Below are 19,461 nucleotides of genomic sequence, written 5' to 3' on the forward strand. Positions count from 1 at the left end.
TGACTAAAGAAGCCTTCTGAAAATTTAACGTTTATCTCTTCAGTATTTTTCTTACTGCTCTAATATTTGCTATGAAGAGAGTTCCATGTTAGCAATATGGAAAACTCATTATCATTAAGACATACCTCTTCTGAGTCTTGTGATTTGGTGGTTTCTTCATTTAAAACGTATTGTCCTCTATAAAACTCTCTGATCTTTAGATTCAATGTTTCAGTTTCTTTTCTCAACTTCTCATAACTTGGAAGTGGTTTAATGGCTGTATTTGAAGCCCTAAAAGGCAAAGACTCATCCAAGCTGTACTGAGATTCCCTCAAGGCAGGGGAATGACCTTCTGGGTCAGAGTTTATGTCATCTTCATGTAGTTCTTCTTTTATCAAAGAGGCTGAAGAGGATTTCAGACACAAAGAAGCATAATTCTGGCCATACAAAAACTTCAAAGTTTCTTCTGTCTTCCACTCAATCAAAGTCTCCCTTAGAACTTTAAGTAAGTTTGCCTTTGCAACTTCAGGACACACCTGCACTGAACTAGAAACTGACCTAGAAACTTGGTTTGATTTGGTAAATTTACTCTTAAAATGCTCAGCACTTTTTTTACTTATGCCTACTAGAGTTATTTCTGAATTACTGTATTTATTTTCAGAAATTTCTGAAGCTTTAAATTTTTTTTGCAAAGGACTATTTGAAGAAATTTGAGTATTTACTTTCTGTAAAGGAAGTTCATAATCAGCAGCTTTCTCCTGACAACTTAGCCTGCAATTGCCTAACTGCTCAGTAACATCCACTACTGTCTGTTCTTTGTCTTCCTGCTTAAAGTTAGCATTTTGACCAGCTTTCTTCTTCATGATGCTTTTTTTGTGCAGCTGTGGCCTTATACCTGTTGCATTTGGTATGTTGCCTGGTAGAATGGAGGAAACAAAGTCTTGCTCATTATCACTGCTACTATCACTCTGAGTGCTAGAAGAACTAGATTCATACTGCTTCTGAAAATGGCCAGGATTATCAATATCTGATGTTCTAATGGCCTTACTACATAACAGTACTTCTTCTCCAGAATGACCACTGTAAAAGGAAAGAAACAAAATAACTGTAACAGAAAAACAGAATGAACCACAGAACTTATACTTTATACCTTTCAAGGCAGAAAATTTTATTCCTTATGCAAAGCCTTATTTATAGGCTAATATTTATGTAAGTGTATATACGTACTTCAGAGAAAGCTATAAATCTGTAATTTCTCTACATCTTATTTATTTAAAGTAATTCACTTCTTTCCTTGCCCCCTTTTTTCCAATTATTTTAAAACTGTTATAGAATAACAAAAAGAAAAGAAACAATTTCACCCAACTGAATTATTCTTTATTTTGGCCTATTCCATTTCTGTGACTATTTCATATACCTTTAAAAAAAAAAAAAATTTCTGCCTGACCAGGCGGTGGCGCAGTGGATAGAGCGTTGAACTGGGATGCAGAGGACCCAGGTTCGAGACCTCAAGGTCACCAGCTTGAGCACGGGCTCGTCTGGTTTGAGCAAAAGCCCACTAGCTTGAACCCAAGGTTGCTGGCTGCAGCAAGGGGCTACTCGGTCTGCTGAAGGCCCGTGGTCAAGGCATAGAAGAGAAAGCAATCAATGAATAACTAAGGTGTTGCAACGCGCAATGAAAAACTAATGATTGATGCTTCTCATCTCTCCGTTCCTGTCTGTCTGTCCCTGTCTATCCCTTTCTCTGACTCACTCTCTGTCTCTGTAAAAAACAAAAAACAAAAAAACCCAATTTCTTCTGAAAATTTCATTAATAGTTTCTCAAACATATATATACGTGTATGTATGTATACACATACACACACAAACATTATAGAAACTTTGTTTAGGCTTTGAAAGATAAAAAGATGAAAAGAGATATTTAACATTTTCCCATTCTGGTTGACAGACATACAGAAAATTTCAAAGAAGGAAAACCACAAGGAAGTCCCAGCAGAAAATAAAGGTAGCAAATCAACATTTATCAATGAAAAATGTTTATATTTGAAACTCCAGAATTACAACATAATTCTAAAATTAAAAGACAACAGTTTTCCTATTGACTATATTCCTTCAATTTTCAGGTTTAAAAAACATTAAGAATTATGAAAGAGTGAAGGCAAAGAGTAGCTTCATCTATACAGACTTGAGGTACAGAAGGATAGGTGAGCAGCTGCTGTAAGCAAATGCACGTATCAAAACTGTAAAAGACCCAGATGAAGAGAACTCTGGATCAAAAAACACATGAAGGGTAGTGAGAGAACTACAGTACCTTTCATAGAATTTTTCTGTAAACCTAAAATTAATCCCCAAAAGAGGCTATTAAATTTTTAGAAAATATTTTTAAAAATAAAATAAGATAAAATAATGCAGCAATTTTAAAAAACATGCAGTGCGGTGTGTAAAGGAAGAGAAACAGAGTTGAAAGTAAGGTTGTAGATGGGAATGGAGAAAAGTGGATATCTATCCAGTATTAGATATCAATTTTTAGTTAGAATCTAGCTTATATCATCATGAGACTTGTTTCTTGCAAGTGTAACTTGAAAAAGAAATAGAACAGCCCTGGCCAGTTGGCTCAGTGGTAGAGCGTTGGCCTGGCGTGCAGGAGTCCCGGGTTCGATTCCCGGCCAGGGCACACAGGAGAAGCGCCCATCTGCTTCTCCACCTCTCCCCCTCTCTTTCCTCTCTGTCTCTCTCTTCCCCTCCCGCAGACGAGGCTCCATTGGAGCAAAGATGGCCCAGGTGCTGGGGATGGCTCCTTGGCCTCTGCCCCAGGTGCTAGAGTGGCTCTGGTCGTAACAGAGCCACGCCCAGGAGGGGCAGAGCGTCGCCCCCTGGTGGGCATGCCGGGTGGATCCTGGTCGGGCGCATGCGGGAGTCTGACTGTCTCTCCCCGTTTCTAGCTTCAGAAAAATACAAAAAAAAAAAAAAGAAATAGAACAATTTAACTTCCATATATTTCAAACTTTCCCTTGGAATTTGAAGGTATTATATTTTTTTATACTATTCTGAACTATAAAGTAAAGCTATACATCAATAACTAAATATCTCTCATTTGTGCTCAAGTCCATGTAATAGTGACTAATAATCAGGAAAATTTATTCTGGGAAATAAAAGGACATGTTGTGAGAGATGATTATGGTTGGGCAAGCAACACCATGAGGGCAGTTTAGGAAAAAAATCCACAACTTGGAATTTCTATTAATGCTTTAGATATTCTTTCAAATAATTAAATAACTGATACAGAAATGTTTTATTCTATAAAATAAGACTACAAAAACCTTTCAACAAATGTAATTGGCACAATCTAGTTGACAAAGCAGCATAGTATCTCAGATCGAAGCTGTGTTTGTATCATATTTCAACAGGTTCAATTAGACTTTCTTGGTAGAAACAGCTGTACAATAAATCACATACAGCAAACACATCACCTTACCATCAAAAAAGAAAAAGCTGTACAAGGCAAATATCACTTCTTTGTGTGGGCTACAGTGGGCACTTACATAATGCACCAGCACAGGAAGTCCAAGAGCTCATATCACCTGGCTTACTCTTAATGTTTCTATTAACACGAATATATAGAAGGTAAGTGATACCGATTCAACCATACCTTTGCCCTTCCTGTAGCAGCTGAAAATCAGGACACCTGTGACAAAAACACAGAAATAGAAAATTGAAGGTAGCTGATATATCTAATACTTTCAAGTGTTTATTATAACTACATTGGATAGAAAATATAATTAAAAGGATATACTTCATATAAAGATTTTTTAAAGGAAAAAAAGGAATTAATTTGGATTAATATCTCTGTGTCCAAAATTTACTCATTATTCTCTAAATGTCTTACTTTTCATGTTCATTTCTGATTTCTTAAATAGACCACAAGCTCTTTGAGAGAAGAGATTATACAAATTCTTGTATTTCTTTTACATGGTTAGTAAAACTTTTTGCACTGAGAAAGCAGCTATATTTTAGGATGGAATGTGAACTGTGCAGATAGGTGGTTTAATTTCACTCTAGGAATAATTTCTGGTATTTATGCAATGCCAGAAATCACTTTTGCCTAGGCATCGTGATATTAGAAAGTGAAGGAAAAGCTGTTAGCTCAATATAAAAAGGAGCAAATATAATAGCAAATGAATCCAAAAGAAAAGAAAACTGTAAATTACTTTTGAGGTGACTCAGAAAAAGCACCTTCTAAAGACCACAAAATGGATTAAATTAAGTAGGTATACAAAGGACTAGAAAAAGGAGCAATACTCGTTCACTGACATGAAGATGTAATAATGTCAAGATGTCATTCATCTCAACAAATTTGATTCCATACAACCCAACCATAATCCCAGGAAATTATTTTGTGGATGTTGACAAATTGATTTTAAAGCTTTGATGGAGAAGCAAATATCCAGATTAGTAAACACAACACTAAAGGAGAAGACTAAAGTTGGAAAACTGACATTACCTGACTTCAAGACTTACTTTAAAACTACAGTACCCAAGACAGTGTGGTACTGAAGAAAGAACAAATACCTAATTAGAATAGAATAGAAAGCTCCAGAAACAGACCCATATAAACATAGTCTGATCTCTGACAAAGAAGTAAAGGCAATAATACAGTGGAGAAAAGATAATCTTTTCAACAAATGGTGCTGGAAAAACTGGACATCCACATGCACAAAAAAATGAATCTGGACACAAACCTTATACCCTTCACAAAATAACCCAAAAGATCACTGCCCTAAATGTAAAACACAAAGTATAAAACTACTAGAAGATAACACAGGAGAAAACATAGATGACTTTTTAAATACGACACCAAAGGCATGATCCATGAAAAAAAAAATGGATAAGCCAGACTTAATTAAAATTAAGAATTTCTACTCTGCGAAAGATATTGTCAAGAGAATAAAAAGGACAAGAGAGAGATTAGGAGAAAATAATTGTAAAAGACATATCTGATAAAGAACTATTATCCAAAATATGAAAGAACTCTTAAAGCACAATAAGAAAACAACTCATGTCCACACTACCCAAAGCAATATATAGACTACATGCAATTCCTGTTAAAATATCAATAGCATACTCTACAGATATAAGTATGCCAAAAATTTATACGGAACAAAAACAAAACAACAACAACAAAAAAGAAGCTGAATCGTCTCAGCAATATTGAAAATGAAGACCAAAATGAGAGGTTATCATACTTCCTGATACCAATATTACAAGGCCATTGTAATCAAAACAGCCTGGTACTGGCATAAGAACAGGAATACAGATCAATGGAACAGAACAGAGAACCCAGAAATAAACCCATGCCTTTATGGTCAATTAATATTTGACAAAGGAGGCTAGAGTATAAAATGGAGTTAAAGTTTCTTTAATAAATAGTGCTGGGAATACTGGAGAGATACATGCAAAAAAATGAAACTAAACCACCAACTTACACCATTCACAAAAAGAAACTTAAAATGGATACGTAAGTCATGAAACCATAAAAATCCTGGAAGAAAACATAGACAGTAGACTCTCAGACATCTCTCATAGCAATATTATTGCCAGTAAATCTCCTCAGGCAAGTGAAATAAAGGATAAACAAATGGGACTATATCAAACTAAAAAGCTTTTGCGCAGCAAAGGACACCATTAACAAAATAAAAAGACAACCCACTCAATCAGAGAACATATTCACTGATATGACTAATGAGGAGTTAGCAACCAAAATTAATAAAGAACTTATAAAACTAGCCTGACCAGGCAGTAGTGCAGTGGATAGCACATCAAACTGGGATGCAGAGGACCCAGGTTCAAAACCCCAAGGTAGCTGGCTTGACTATGGGATCCTAGACACAACCCCATGGTTGCTGGCTTGAACCCAGAAGTCGCTGGCTTGAAGCCCAAGGTCACTGTTTTGAGCAAGGGGTCACTTGCTCTGTTGTAGCCACCCTCCTCTCCCTGTCAAGGCACAAATGAGAAAGCAATCAATGAACAACTAAGGTACTGAAACGAAGACTTGATGCTTCTCATCTCTCTCCATTCCTGACTGTCCCTATCTGTCCCTCTCTGTTACAAAAAACAAACAAACAAACAAACTTATAAAACTCAACACCAAGAAGGTAAACAATCCAATCAAAAAGTGGGACCTGCCTGACCTGTGGTGGTGCAGTGGATAAAGTGTCAACCTGGAAATGCTGAGGTTGCCGGTTTGAAACCCCGGGCTTGCCTGGTCAAGGCACATATGGGAGTTGATGCTTCCAGCTCCTCCCCTCGTCTCTCTCTGTCTCTCCTCTCTCTCTCTGTCTCTGTCTCTCTGTCTCTCTGTCTCTCTCTCCCTCTCCTCTCTAAAATGAATAAATAAAAACTTAAAAAAAAAAAAAAGTGGGACCTGTGGTAGTGTAGTGGATAAAGTATTGACCTGGAACGCTGAGGTTGCCAGTTCAAAACCCTGGGCTTGCCTGGTCAAGGCACATATGAGAAGCAACTACAAATTGATGCTTCCCACTCCTCCTCTTACTCTCTCCCCTCTCTAAAATCAATAAATAAAATAAAATGGGCAAAGGACCTAAATAGACACGTCTCTAAAGAGGACATACAGATGGCCAACAGGCATATGAAAAAATGCTCAACATCACTAATCATCAGAAAAATGCAACTTAAAACCACAATGAAATATCACCTCACATCTGCCAGAATGGTTTTTATTACCAAATCAACAAATGAGTGTTGGTGAAAAAGGAACCTTCCTGCACTGCTGGTGGGAATGCAGACTTGTGTAGCCACTGTGAAAACCAGTATGGCATTTCCTCAAAAAATTAAAAATGAAACTGCCTTATGACCCAGCTATCCCACTTCTAGGAATATATTCTAAGAATTCAAAAGATGATATGCACCCTTACATTCATTGCAGTGTTGCTTGCAATAGCCAAGATCTGGAAACAGCCCAGGTGTCCACCAATGGACGAGTGGATAAAAAAGTTGTAGTACATACACACAATGGAATACTACAGTCGTAAAAAAAAAAAGAAATCTTACCTTTTGCAACAGCATGGATGGACCTGGAGATTACTATGCTAAGTGATATAAGACTGGCAGAGAAACACAAATACCACATGATCTCGCTTATATGTAGAATCTAATGAACAAAGTGTACTGAGAAACAGAATAGAGGCAGAGGCAGGGTCACAGGGAATAGATGGACAGCTGTCAGAGGGAATGGGGAAGAGCAGATGGGATCAAAGAAGGTGAAGGGATTAGTAAAAATCATACACCTATATACAAACAACAGGGAAGCAATAGCCAGAGGAAAAGGGAGAGTGTGAAGGTAGGGGGAAAGAACAGGAATGGGGGAGGAAAGAGACTCTGCATGTGGCATGGGGCGGCACAATGCAGTGTGTAGGAGGTGTTATATATATATATATATATTCTTTTTCTTCTTTCCTAAGTGAGAGGAGGGGAGATAAGAGAAACAGACTTCTGACTGGGATTCACCTGGCAACCCCCATTTGGGGCTGGTGCTCTGTCCACCTAGGACCATGCTTCCAACTGAGCTATTTTTAGTACCTGAGGTGGAAGCTCCAATGAGCCATCCTCAGTGCCTGGGGCCAGTGCGCTAGAACTAATTAGAACTAATTGCTCCGTGGCTGCAGGAAGGGAAGACATAGAGAAAAGGTGGAGAGTGAGGGGTGAAGAAGCACATGGTTGCTTCTCCTGTATGCCCTCATCAGGAATCGAACCCGGGACCTCCACATGCCAGGCCAATGCTCTACCACTGAGCCAACCACCCGGGACGGAAGTGTTACACTGAGTGGGACACTTGAAACCATGTCAAAACAATTAAAAATAAAAAAAGCCAATTTAATTAAATAACAGACCAAAGACCTCAACAGACATCTCACCAAAGATACATGAAAAACAGAAAAAAGATATACAGAAGGCAAATAAGCCTATGTAAAGATTTTCTACATCAAATGTCATCAGGAAAATGCAAATTAAAACAATGAGACACGGCCCTGGCCAGTTGGCTCAGCGGTAGAGCGTCGGCCTGGCATGCGAGGGACCCGGGTTCGATTCCCGGCCAGGGCACATAGGAGAAGCGCCCATTTGCTTCTCCACTCCGCCCCCCTCCTTCCTCTCTGTCTCTCTCTTCCCCTCCCGCAGCCAAGGCTCCACTGGAGCAAAGATGGCCCGGGCGCTGGGGATGGCTCCTTGGCCTCTGCCCCAGGCGCTAGAGTGGCTCTGGTCGCGACAGAGCGACGCCCCGGAGGGGCAGAGCATCGCCCCCTGGTGGGCAGAGCGTCGCCCCCTGGTGGGTGTGCCGGGTGGATCTCGGTCGGGCGCATGCGGGAGTCTGTCTGACTGTCTCTCCCCGTTTCCAGCTTCAGAAAAGAAAAAACAAACAAACAATGAGACACCATTATACACACAGTATAGCCCAAATTCAGAACACTAACAAGATCAAAGGGTCCAAATGTTTGTGTCCCACCTCCCCAAATTGATATGTTAAATCCTAATGCCCATTGTGATGGTATTAAGAGGTGGGGACTTTGAGAGGTGATTAGGTCATGTTGGCAAAGTCCTCAAAAATGGGATTAGTGCCTTTATAAGAAATTCTAGAACGATTCTTTCCCATTCCATCATGTGAAGATATAACTAGAAGTCTGCAACCCAGAAGAGGGTCCTTAGCCAACCACACTGCTGATCTCAGATGTCCAGCCTCCATAACTCTGAGAAGAAATTCCTGTTGTTTATAAGCAACCCAGTCTGCACTATTTTGGTAGAGCAACTTGAAGAGACTAAAATATGTACCAAAGACCTTAATAGGTACTTTGTTTATTACATATGGCAAATAAGGATATAAAAAGATGCTCCACTTCAGAGGTCATCAGAAAATGCAAATTAAAACAAAAATGGGATACCATTACACACCTATTAGAACAGCCCAAATCTAGAGCACTGACATCAAATGCTGATGAGGATATGAGGATGAACTGCTGGTGGAAATGCAAATAGGACAGCCACTTTGGAAGACAGTTCAGTGATTCTTTACAAAACTGAACATATTCTTACCAAACAATCCACAAATCATGCACCTTGGTATTTATCCAAAGGAATTGAAAACTGATATCTACACAAAAACCTGCACATGGACATTTATAGCAGCTCTAGTCATAATCGTCAAAACTTGAAAGCAACTAAGATGTCAATAGGTGAATGGATAAATAAACTGTGGTACATCAGATATGATGTAAAAAGAAATGAACCATCAAGCTATGAAAAGACATAGAGGAAACTTAAATGCTAAGTGAAAGAAGCTAGTCAGAAAGGCTATATACTGCTAATAATTCTAACATTCTGGAAAAAGTAAAACTATGAAAACAGTAAAAAGATCAGGAGTTGTAGGGTGGGAGAGGGAGAGAAAAGATGGAGCACATAAGTTTTAGGGTCTGATATTGTAAATGGTAGATACAGATCATTACACATTTGTCCAAACCCACAGAATGTACAATACCAAGAGTGAACCCTAACCTAAACCATGGGTGATAAAAATATTATATGTTGATGAAGGCTCATCAAATACAATAAATACACAATTTTGAAGGCGGAAGTTAATAATGGGGGAGCTATGATTCATGTGCGAATATGGGGTATATGGGAAATCTTTGTACCTTCTTCTCCATTTTACTATGAACCTAAAATTGCTCTAAAAAGTCAGTTAATAGGAAAAAAAAAGTAAATATAAGGAAGTAAGTGTATATTAAAAAGAAGCTAAAGCACTGAGCATATATCCCATTTAAAGGGCAAAACACAGCTTCAATGAAGGACATATTGAAAAGACCTTCAATTAAAAAATGTCAAGCTAAATGGTTGATAGAACCAGAAGTTATATGAGTTATGACATTTAAAGATTGCTGGTGAGGCCCTGCCCAGTCAGAGTTGGTTAGAGCATCATCCTGGTACGCCAAGGTTGTGAGTTCAGTCCCCAGTCAGGCCACATACAAGAGTCAACCAATGAATGCATAAATAAGTGAAAGAACAAATCAATGTTTCTCTCTCTAAAAATCAATCAGTAAATAAAAATTTAAAGACTGTCAATGAAAAATGTCAGAGTTACAAGTATTTTCCTATATAAGCATATATCACAGCATCAATCTATAACTATTACCTACATATTCCATTCATTTTTTGTTCAGTCTCAAGCACAAGAATGCTGCAGGGAAAAGGTTCTCTTGGCGTTAAGGGAGGGACTGCTAACTGACCAAGGCATTCTTTTCCATTACACACCTTTTGTGCTAGATGTGTACAAAATACAAGATGAAACCAATTATTTGCCACCCCTGCTTTAGAGATTCCTCTGCAGTTCAGGAATTCCCCAAGACAGGTAATAAAAAATTTAGAAGAAGGCAAAATAAGGCAATGGCAATGAATTGCCTGAGAGTAAAAATTTAATCTATTTTTTCTTCTTCCTTTGTCCCTCAGCCAATTGAGGTGTATTCTTTCCCAATCATCCAAATTATTCTGTTTACCCTACTTCGTCCCACTCACTAAAACTCTAGTCACTGGCGCTACCATGGTTTGGTGTTGCTCAAAGAAAACAAATGACACTGCTTGGGTGGTGAATAACCCTGCCTGCTCCAGGGATATTTATAACTCTCATTAAGAGTTTTTTTGGCCTAAATAATATGTTAACGTTAACAACAGTGTCTTATTGCCTGTTGACTACTTCCTCCCACTTGTAGTTCTCTCACTCTTCCTATTCCATTTTCCAGCCCAGGTCTTTTGCCTAAAATTATGAAGGGTCAGTACCATGCAGCTCTCTGCCATTTGGTCCTACACTGGAGTCTGAGTATCACTGCAAGGAAGAAAGTAGGTGTAGACACAGTAAATCTCAACTATACTGCTCACAAAAATTAAGGGAGTATTTTATTGCTTCATATTCATTTTGAAATATCCCCTAATTTTTGTGAGCAGTGTAGATTCTTATACTGGATGGCTAACCTGCAAATGCAGAGTGTATTCCATCATTCAACAAATTCCTTCAAAAATAAAATTATAAACTATTATCATATATGTATGGACTATGCTTGGTATGGTAAGTAATACAAAGAATAGGTTCCTATTCTTAAGGACCTTACAATTTGGTAGAAAGAAAATTCATGCTCTAAGAGCTTTAGAAATATTAATCTTAATAAAAATCATGTACCTACTACTATCATCCTGATTTTATAGATAAAAAGACTGAGTACTAATAGAATAAGTAATTTGCTGAGTCACATAGCTCATAAGTAGTAAAGCCAGAAATATATTTTTTTTCTTCTTTTCCAAGTGAGAAGGGGTGAGATACAGAGACAGACTCCTATATGTGTTGCAACCAGGATCCACTCTGCTATCCCCATCTGGGGCTGATGCTATGCCCACCTGGGACCATGATGGCAACTAAACTATTTTTAGTGCCTGAGGTAGAGGCACCATGGAGCCTGGGGCACTGGAACCAAAGAAGCCATGGGTGTGGGAGGGGAAGGGAAAGGAAGAGAAGGGAGAGGGAAGGGAAGAGAAGGGAAAAGAGGGGAGAAAGGGGAAAAAGAAAGGGGAAAGGAGGGGAGGGAGATAGAGAAGGGGGAAGGGCAGAGAAGCAGATGGTCACTTCTCCTGTGTGTCCTGCCTAGGAATCAAACCTGGGACATCCACACGCTGAGCCAACCACCCAGGGCCAAGAGAATATTTGATAAGGAGAGATGTATGAGCTGTCACAGGAAATCAGAGTATTCTGAAACACTTCCTGCTGAGCCAACAAAGAAAAGCTTCAGATTCAGCTGAGTCTATAAAGATACAGTTTGTACCTAAAGGTATTTGAGGCTAATCCTATGGATTTTACTCTGTTGTTTTACTATAAACCTCTCCTTTTTCCACTTTCCTTTTTTATGTTTTCCTTTTAGCAAATGTATCCTGCCTCTCAAACTCTGTCCTTCAAACATACAGCCCTGCCCCCTTTCATTGTAAACCTTCTTTAAAGAAGCCTGTACTCATTTTCAATTCCTTACCTCCTAGTCAGTCAGCAATCCTCTTCCTCCTAGAGTCTGCAGGCACTCTTGATAACATCACCAATTACTATAGGACTGGTAAATTTAATAGATACTTTCCAGGATTTTTTTTTCCTCTTTAAAGTAGAGGGAAAAGAATCAATATGAAAAGAGCATGAAAGAGGAAGAAACAGGAACAAATCATAAAGTAAAGCCTGACGAGAGGAGAAAAGATCAGGAACACAGAGGGAACTACATCAGCAATGTGGAGGCAGAGAAGTGGGAGTCTAGAGAGAAGACAACGCTGAAGGAGATCCTGCTGGATGCCCTCAACCACTTCAGTTAGGTAGTAGGTTAAATTATGTATGATGAGTTGGGGTTAGGGTCAAAGTCTAAAGAGAGGAAAAAGGATCTGAATGTATCAGTCAGTAAGAAACAAAGGAAAAAGAAATATGAGCACAGAGTTGACAGGAAACAGAATGAACTAGAAACAGGACCCAAGGAAAGTAAAGAGAGCAGGTTCTGGGCTAGACATATCGAGGTTTAAATCAGAAATCAAAATATATATATGAGCTGAGTGTGAGTGACTAAACCTTTAGAGTGAGTCACTAAACTTTTGAGCCTCAGTTCCACCATCAATAAAATGGGTCATAATACTTACCCAGGGATACTGTGAGGACTGAATTAAATAAGACAGTTTGTCTAAAGTGCAAATGGTCTTATTTGAGAACTTTACCCAATAATGTTCAGCAACCTAAGCATAGAAAAAAAGGATGACATGCAATGGTAGACATGGTAGAAGGTTGAGGGAGAAAGAATCTGGGATTATTTGAGAGAATACTGTAACTGATGACTGTAGAGCTCAAGAAAACAAATTTAATGAGGGTCTGTCAACCCAGTGAATAGAACTGAGGTACAGACAGGGGGTCAAAATGAGGTCACAAAGCACACTCAGGAGTGATAGCTGTAGATGAGATAGAGGTTGTGGTCAGAGGCGGAAAGCTTTTATTTCAAGATCTTGGAGGCAGAATAGTTTTAAATAAGAATGAGGTTGAAGTATGGTTGAATCAAAGTGTAATCAAAATGCAAACATTATTCTAAATCACGTACACAATTTAAGATAATTTTATGAGACATCTCCAACTATACACTTGATATTTTTTGAGACAAACACTGAGTTAAAAGAAAATTCTATCTCTAAAGAAGGCAAGGGTAAAATCAGAATATAGTAAGTGCCTGCTATGTGGTAGGTAGATTTTTTTAAATTGTGATAACATATATAACAAAAATTACCATGTAACTGTTTTAAGTGTACGATTCAGTGGTATTAACTACACTCACACTGTTCTGCAACTATCACCACTATCCATCTCCAGAACTTTTTCATCTTCCCACGCTTTCTGCTAGGTAGTTTTACATATTATTTCATTTAGTCCTTACATAACTTTTTATAGAGGAGGAAAATGAAGTGTTAAGAGATTAATTGACTTCCTAAGGTCAATACAGGTAACAAGAACTAAATCTAGAATTTGAATTTAGGTCTTTCAAAGTCTAAGCATTTTCTACACAATACTGCCTCTAATCAGAGTCAGAGAAGACTGAAGAAAACTATGAGGATACAACTTTTGCTTAACCCTTCTCTTAAGAACTCAGTATAGTTTATAAGCAACTATTTTTCTTTTTCATTGTTCCAACAATAATTTAAAAAATACTAAATGTTGTTTGTAGATTATTTTTTGAGTGACCTTAATAGTCTCCTTGATTCCCACTCTATAAACTAGAGATGGTACCCGACAGTAAAATAAACTAAATGTAAATTTAATGAGGTACATATTGAATAAGAAGTTCAATATAAAACTTGTTTTTTCTATGAGCTGTTTTAAAAATGAGGCCCCAAGTTGCTCTTTCTCTTCTTCCCTTTCTTAGATGAAATTCAAAAGCTTTTTGTTTGTTAAAAGTGTCATTTCTCTTGTTTCTAAAGTATCTTCTATTCCTTTCAGAATTTATGTTGCCCTGGAGATAATTCTCAACTTAATTGTGATAAGCTCAATTAAAAAACCAGAAATAAGTAATCATGTTAATTAAAGAATACCTTAAACTTATTCCTCATAAATATTTTCAAATTATTTTCACTAAAGTATAAATAATTAATTGTAACTTTAGCAAAGTAAATCTAAAATTAGAAAATGTACCAAAAATCCTTTTGTATGCCTGTATGTTTGTATGCATGTATGCATATTCCTCACTTAGAATATATATATATACATATATATATATATGTATATATATATATACACACACTACATATGAACCAACAGAAGCAGCAGGCTACAATTGCTCCTTGTAGTGGGAACTTTTAAAATATAATCTGAGACATGTTAAAACCTGTTTCAGAAAGTTTTTATTCTGTACACCAAGCAACAAAGTTAGCTGTTCAGGAAGAGGTTATAGAAGTTGTTCTGTAGAGGTTTTTGGCTTCCGCACCTCTGAGATTACACTATGTTTATTGCCAAGAAGTATGTGTGAAAATCCCCTACTTTGAGCCACATGATGGCGCTTTTAGCTCTGTCAGCATTAACCACTCACCCTAACTTGATCTTTTAAATCAATTTGATTCTCAATATCTGTCCTTCTTAGTTTCAACTCCTGGTTTTTTAGGTTATGATTCAAGAAAGTGCTCCCCTGCAAAGATTTGTCAGAGCCTCCAGTCAACTAAACAGAATTTATAAATGCAACTACACAACTAGCTAAATGAGCACACTGTCTCAGAGAAACAAAACTGTATGTGGTCTGTTTCTGGCCACCAAGTGGGTAAAAAAAATTTCTGACTCACAACATGAGAAGCATCACACTGCATCATGACCCAGGCCAAATAGGTCAATGTTTTGTCTCTGATAGGGCATCAGGAGACATTTTGTATGAAGCACTATTGCTCTCCATGACATTAAGTATATACTCCAGATATTTTTTTCCTTACCTCAAAAATAAAAATGAGGGCCTAGGAAACCTCTAAGGCCCTTTATGACTCCAAAGCCTAGATAAAAATATGGACTTAGAATTCATATATTTGTCTAAATGTTTCTTAAATTTATTTGTACATTTTTTTATAAATCAATGAGATAGTGAGCTTACTATGGTATAAAACAATCTTAGAAAATTTAAGAGACACTATAAATTTAGTATTTTAGAATCCCGTGCATAAGTTTATATTCACTTTTACAGTAATGTAAGAAAGACCATATTGTGTCAAGTTCAGTATTCTATTTCCAAATGGTATGTAAGATCATGATACTCCTGCAGATGTCAACTTCAGGTTGTTCTGGACATAGTATAAAGCATTCCTGGTTTTCCTTCATAATTTAAAAACTTTGATCTAAGCCTTAATCAGTCATCTTCACAGAGTGAAGAGTTCAAATTATTTATGTCCATAACTTTTATTCTAAATTCTTTTTTTTTCTTTTCATTTTTCCGAAGCTGGAAACAGGGAGGCAGTCAGACAGACTCCTGCATGCGCCCGACCCGGATCCACCCGGCATGCCCACCAGGGGGCGATGCTCTGCCCCTCTGGGGCGTGGCTCTGTTGCATCCAGAGCCATCCTAGTGCCTGAGGCAGAGGCCACAGAGCCATCCCCAGCGCCCGGGCCATCTTTGCTCCAATGGAGCCTCGGCTGTGGGAGGGGAAGAGAGAGACAGAGAGGAAGGAGAGGGGGAGCGGTGGAGAAGCAGATGGGCGCCTCTCCTGTGTGCCCTGGCCGGAAATCGAACCCGGGACTCCTGCACGCCAGGCCGACGCTCTACCACTGAGCCAACCGGCCAGGGCCTATTCTAAATTCTTAAACGAGACAGACTTCCCTACAAGGGCAAGGTGGTATAACTTCCCTAGTCTTATGCTAATAATTTTAATTTTTATCATTTTTATAAATGAGATATTTCTTTATCTAGAAAACTTTCACTATAGCAGCAGACTTAGAACTGTAAAGCACTAGAACTAAAGGGAACTAAGACCTTAAATGCAACTTTCTACTTTACAAATGAGGAAACTAAGGCTTAGTGTTGATAACAGACTTTTGTATAGTAAAACAAAAAAAACCTAAGCCAGATCCAATAAAAAAGTGCTCTTAAAACTATACATCAAAACTAAACAATTCAGTGGGCTGCAACCAGCATTTTAAAAAAGTAACAGAGTAGAAAATATCAGAGGTTTTTCATGTAGTGAGGATAAATATTGTTTCATAAAACTTATGTGTCAGTTACTGTATAGGTATGTTATAACTCATAATGTAAAATGCATTTATTACAGTGGTCAAAAATTTTGGAAGTCACTGCAATAAAATATTAATTCTTTGAGTGGATTTTAAATTTTATCCTTGTTTTAAAATTGATTACTGTTATATAAGTATTTAATAATTAATAATAAAATAATAACCAATATTAGTAATAATTATCATTAAAATTATTGTGATGATGTATTTATTATGATTCAATATAAGCTAATAAAAATATTTCTATTAATTACTATAAATGCCATTTAAAAGAATGTTATACCCCATATCTATTTGAACAGACCTTAAAATATTACAATTCTGTTCAGCTTATATGTGCAACAGCTAAACTTAAAATATTGAATTCTAGACTTCTGGTTATGAGCACACATATATATATCAAACATTCTCTGTGAAAACACAGTGACCTCTAGTGGCTTGACATAATCCTTGCCCATGAGACTTTTTAAGGTAACACTGATGCATCCAGATATAAAATACTGATATGGTCATATATTGAAAAATATTATATATAATTAAGTTCTATAGTTATACTATGTACAATGTGGCAAATGTATATTATAGATTACTCATGGTTACTTCCAATCAAGTGGAATATAATGAAAGAATCCTGGCCAGGTTTGGAATCTATCAATAGCTTAAGAAATCCTCTTACTTTTTCTGAGCTTGACAGAGATTGAATTAAATCATCTGTAAGGACCCTTCCTGCTCTTTAAAATTTTTTTTTAAATGTATTAATTTTTTTTAAGTGAGGAAGGGAAAGGGAGAAGAATATGGAGAAAGAAGGGAAAAAAGGAGAAAGGAGAGAGGGTGAGGAGGGGAAAGAAGAGGAAAGAGAGTGGTGAGAAGGGGCAAAGGGGGCAAAAGGGAAAAAGAGAGGGAAGGGGAGAGGGGAGAAAAGAAGACAGGGGGAGGATAAAAAGAGAGTCAGGGAGGGAGAAAGAGACACTGGTTTGTTGCTCCACTTATTTATGTATTCATTGTTGGGGTTTTTTGGCAAGAGAGAGAGAGAGAGATGAACAGACATGGACAAACAGTAAGGAAGAGAGATGAGAAGCATCAACTAATAGTTGTAGCACCTTAGTTGTTCACTGACCAGCGGACTTCAGCCAAGCCAGTGACCCCCAGCAACCTTGGACTCAAGACAGTGCCCTTGGGCTTCAAGCCAGCGACCTCTGGACTCAAGCTAGTCACCATGGGGTCATGTCTAGGATCCCACACTCAAGCTGGCGATTGTGCGCTCAAGCTGGTGAGCCTATGCTCAAGCTGGCAACCTCAGGGTTTCTAACCTGGGTCTTCAGCATTCCAGGCTGACGCTCTATCCACTATGCCACTGCCCGGTCAGACCATTGGTTGATTCTTAAATGTACACTGACCACGGATTGACCCTGCAACCTTGGTATACGGGAATGACACTCTATTCAATTGAGCTACCTGGCCAGGGCTTTCTGCTCTTTAATTATGATCCTTTCTTTAATTCATTTTGTATGCCAATGTCAGATAAATTATCTTCAAAAACATCTGATGGCTCCCCAGTATTTGAGGATGTACCAAACTTAGCTTGGACCCTTGATACCTATCATTATCTTCTATTTTTTTCCCCAAAATACACCCTTTATTTCAAGTGAGCTAATGTTCTCACTATTTACTTTCAATGCCCCAATCAGTTCACTCCCTACAAATTTATTTTCTCATATCTACTTATAGTTTCTAATTGTGAAATATTTTATTCTACTTATATAACCAGTCCCCATCAGAATAAGTACAAATTTATTTCACTTGTCTATGTATTAGTTTTGCCATCCTGATGAGATTTAAATTTAAACTCACAGGTTGAGTAATATACATGTGTATAATCTTCCAGATACTAAGCACATAGTATACATGTTGAATGTAAATTCAGTTGATTAGCTTAGATTAGGGAAACCAAGGCCATTTCATCTTTTTTTTTTTTTTTAAGTGAGGTAGGGAATGGCATAAAGGTAAGGTAGAATTTTAAGAACCACAAATATAAACTGACAGGGCTCCATATTTTAAGGAAAGTGATAGGGCTTCAAATGCCTGTGTTTAGGCATTCTAAACATAGGATGGTAAGATTTTAGGAAAAGGTTATAGGGAAGAACTGTTTTAAATTAGCTAAAGGACGTAACAATATAGATATCTGAAGAAAACAGATGACAGGAAAGGTAGTTTGATAAATGGTTTTGAAGCATATATGATGATCAGCTAAATGAAAGGGCTAAATTTAAGAAGTAGAGATGATATCTTTGGAAGTAAAGTTAAAGATAATGTAAGGAAACACTGGTTTTAATGGTGGGAAATGGTTGCTGACATAGGGCTAAAGAGGCAATGGGTGAAAGAAATTAAAGAAACGAGAAAAAGGGTAACAGTTTGAAAGGTGCTCTCAGCTTCTCAGTCAACTTGGAAAATGCTAACACCTTTTATCTTCCAAACAAGAAAGTCATATATATAGGCTGGTGGAGAAATGAACAATTTAGTCTTATGCTTAATTCAGTTAACAAAGGACATAGGGTGGTATGCATTACATATTTTAAGCCCCACAGGAATAGATCATCAGGCAAGGGTGTCTGCCAATAAAGATACTGTCATCAGTACAATTGATGCTAGTTCAATCTACAGTAGCATCATATTACACTGTGTACCAGATTAAGACTAAGGGTTTTGTTTTGTTTTTTAGGCAGTTTCATAACTTGCATCTCAGTACATTTATGTCATTGACTTTATTTAGCACAGATCCTATTTTACCACAAACACCACTGTCTTGTGTTGTTATAATATTCTCTATCAAACATGAATTGCTTGGTACATTATCTCATTATTTAAGCCTTGGTTAGGAATTTTTAGACAATTTGGTATAATTATATAACAATAATTTTGTTACTGTTTTTATATTATTATGCCATTTGCCCTGCAATAATAAATTTTCTCTCAGATTCAGCAACTAATAAAATGTTTAAACATTTACCAACAGGCAAAATTCTAGAAATGTCCATAACTTTTTTGCTATAAATGACTCTCAATTGGGATTTTTAAAAGTTATACAATATTGCACTGCTTTTGAATAAAAATTGAACAAATTAGTAACCTGAACTTTTTACTCTTAGTACATAGTTTCCTAACAAACA

General features: G+C 37.4%; 1 protein-coding gene across 5 annotated transcripts in view; it reads right to left on the reverse strand.

Annotated features, from left to right (window-relative positions):
• The window catches only part of RPAP2 (RNA polymerase II associated protein 2), a 97,979-nt gene that overhangs the window by 67,105 nt on the left and 11,413 nt on the right, over nucleotides 1–19,461 (reverse strand). For all 5 annotated transcript variants that reach the window (XR_010750285.1, XM_066376800.1, XM_066376799.1 and 2 more), the window contains exons 7-8: nucleotides 3,629–3,664; nucleotides 126–1,059 (exon numbers count right to left, since the gene is read on the reverse strand). Coding sequence is in view for 4 of the 5 variants with exons in the window: in XM_066376800.1 (XP_066232897.1) it covers nucleotides 126–1,059; nucleotides 3,629–3,664 (970 nt within the window). In the remaining variant the exon portion in view is untranslated. The remainder of the gene's footprint in view (nucleotides 1–125; nucleotides 1,060–3,628; nucleotides 3,665–19,461) is intronic.

The sequence above is a fragment of the Saccopteryx leptura genome, chromosome 3 (genome assembly GCF_036850995.1).
Source record: "Saccopteryx leptura isolate mSacLep1 chromosome 3, mSacLep1_pri_phased_curated, whole genome shotgun sequence".
In the NCBI taxonomy this organism is placed as follows: Eukaryota; Metazoa; Chordata; class Mammalia; order Chiroptera; family Emballonuridae; genus Saccopteryx; species Saccopteryx leptura.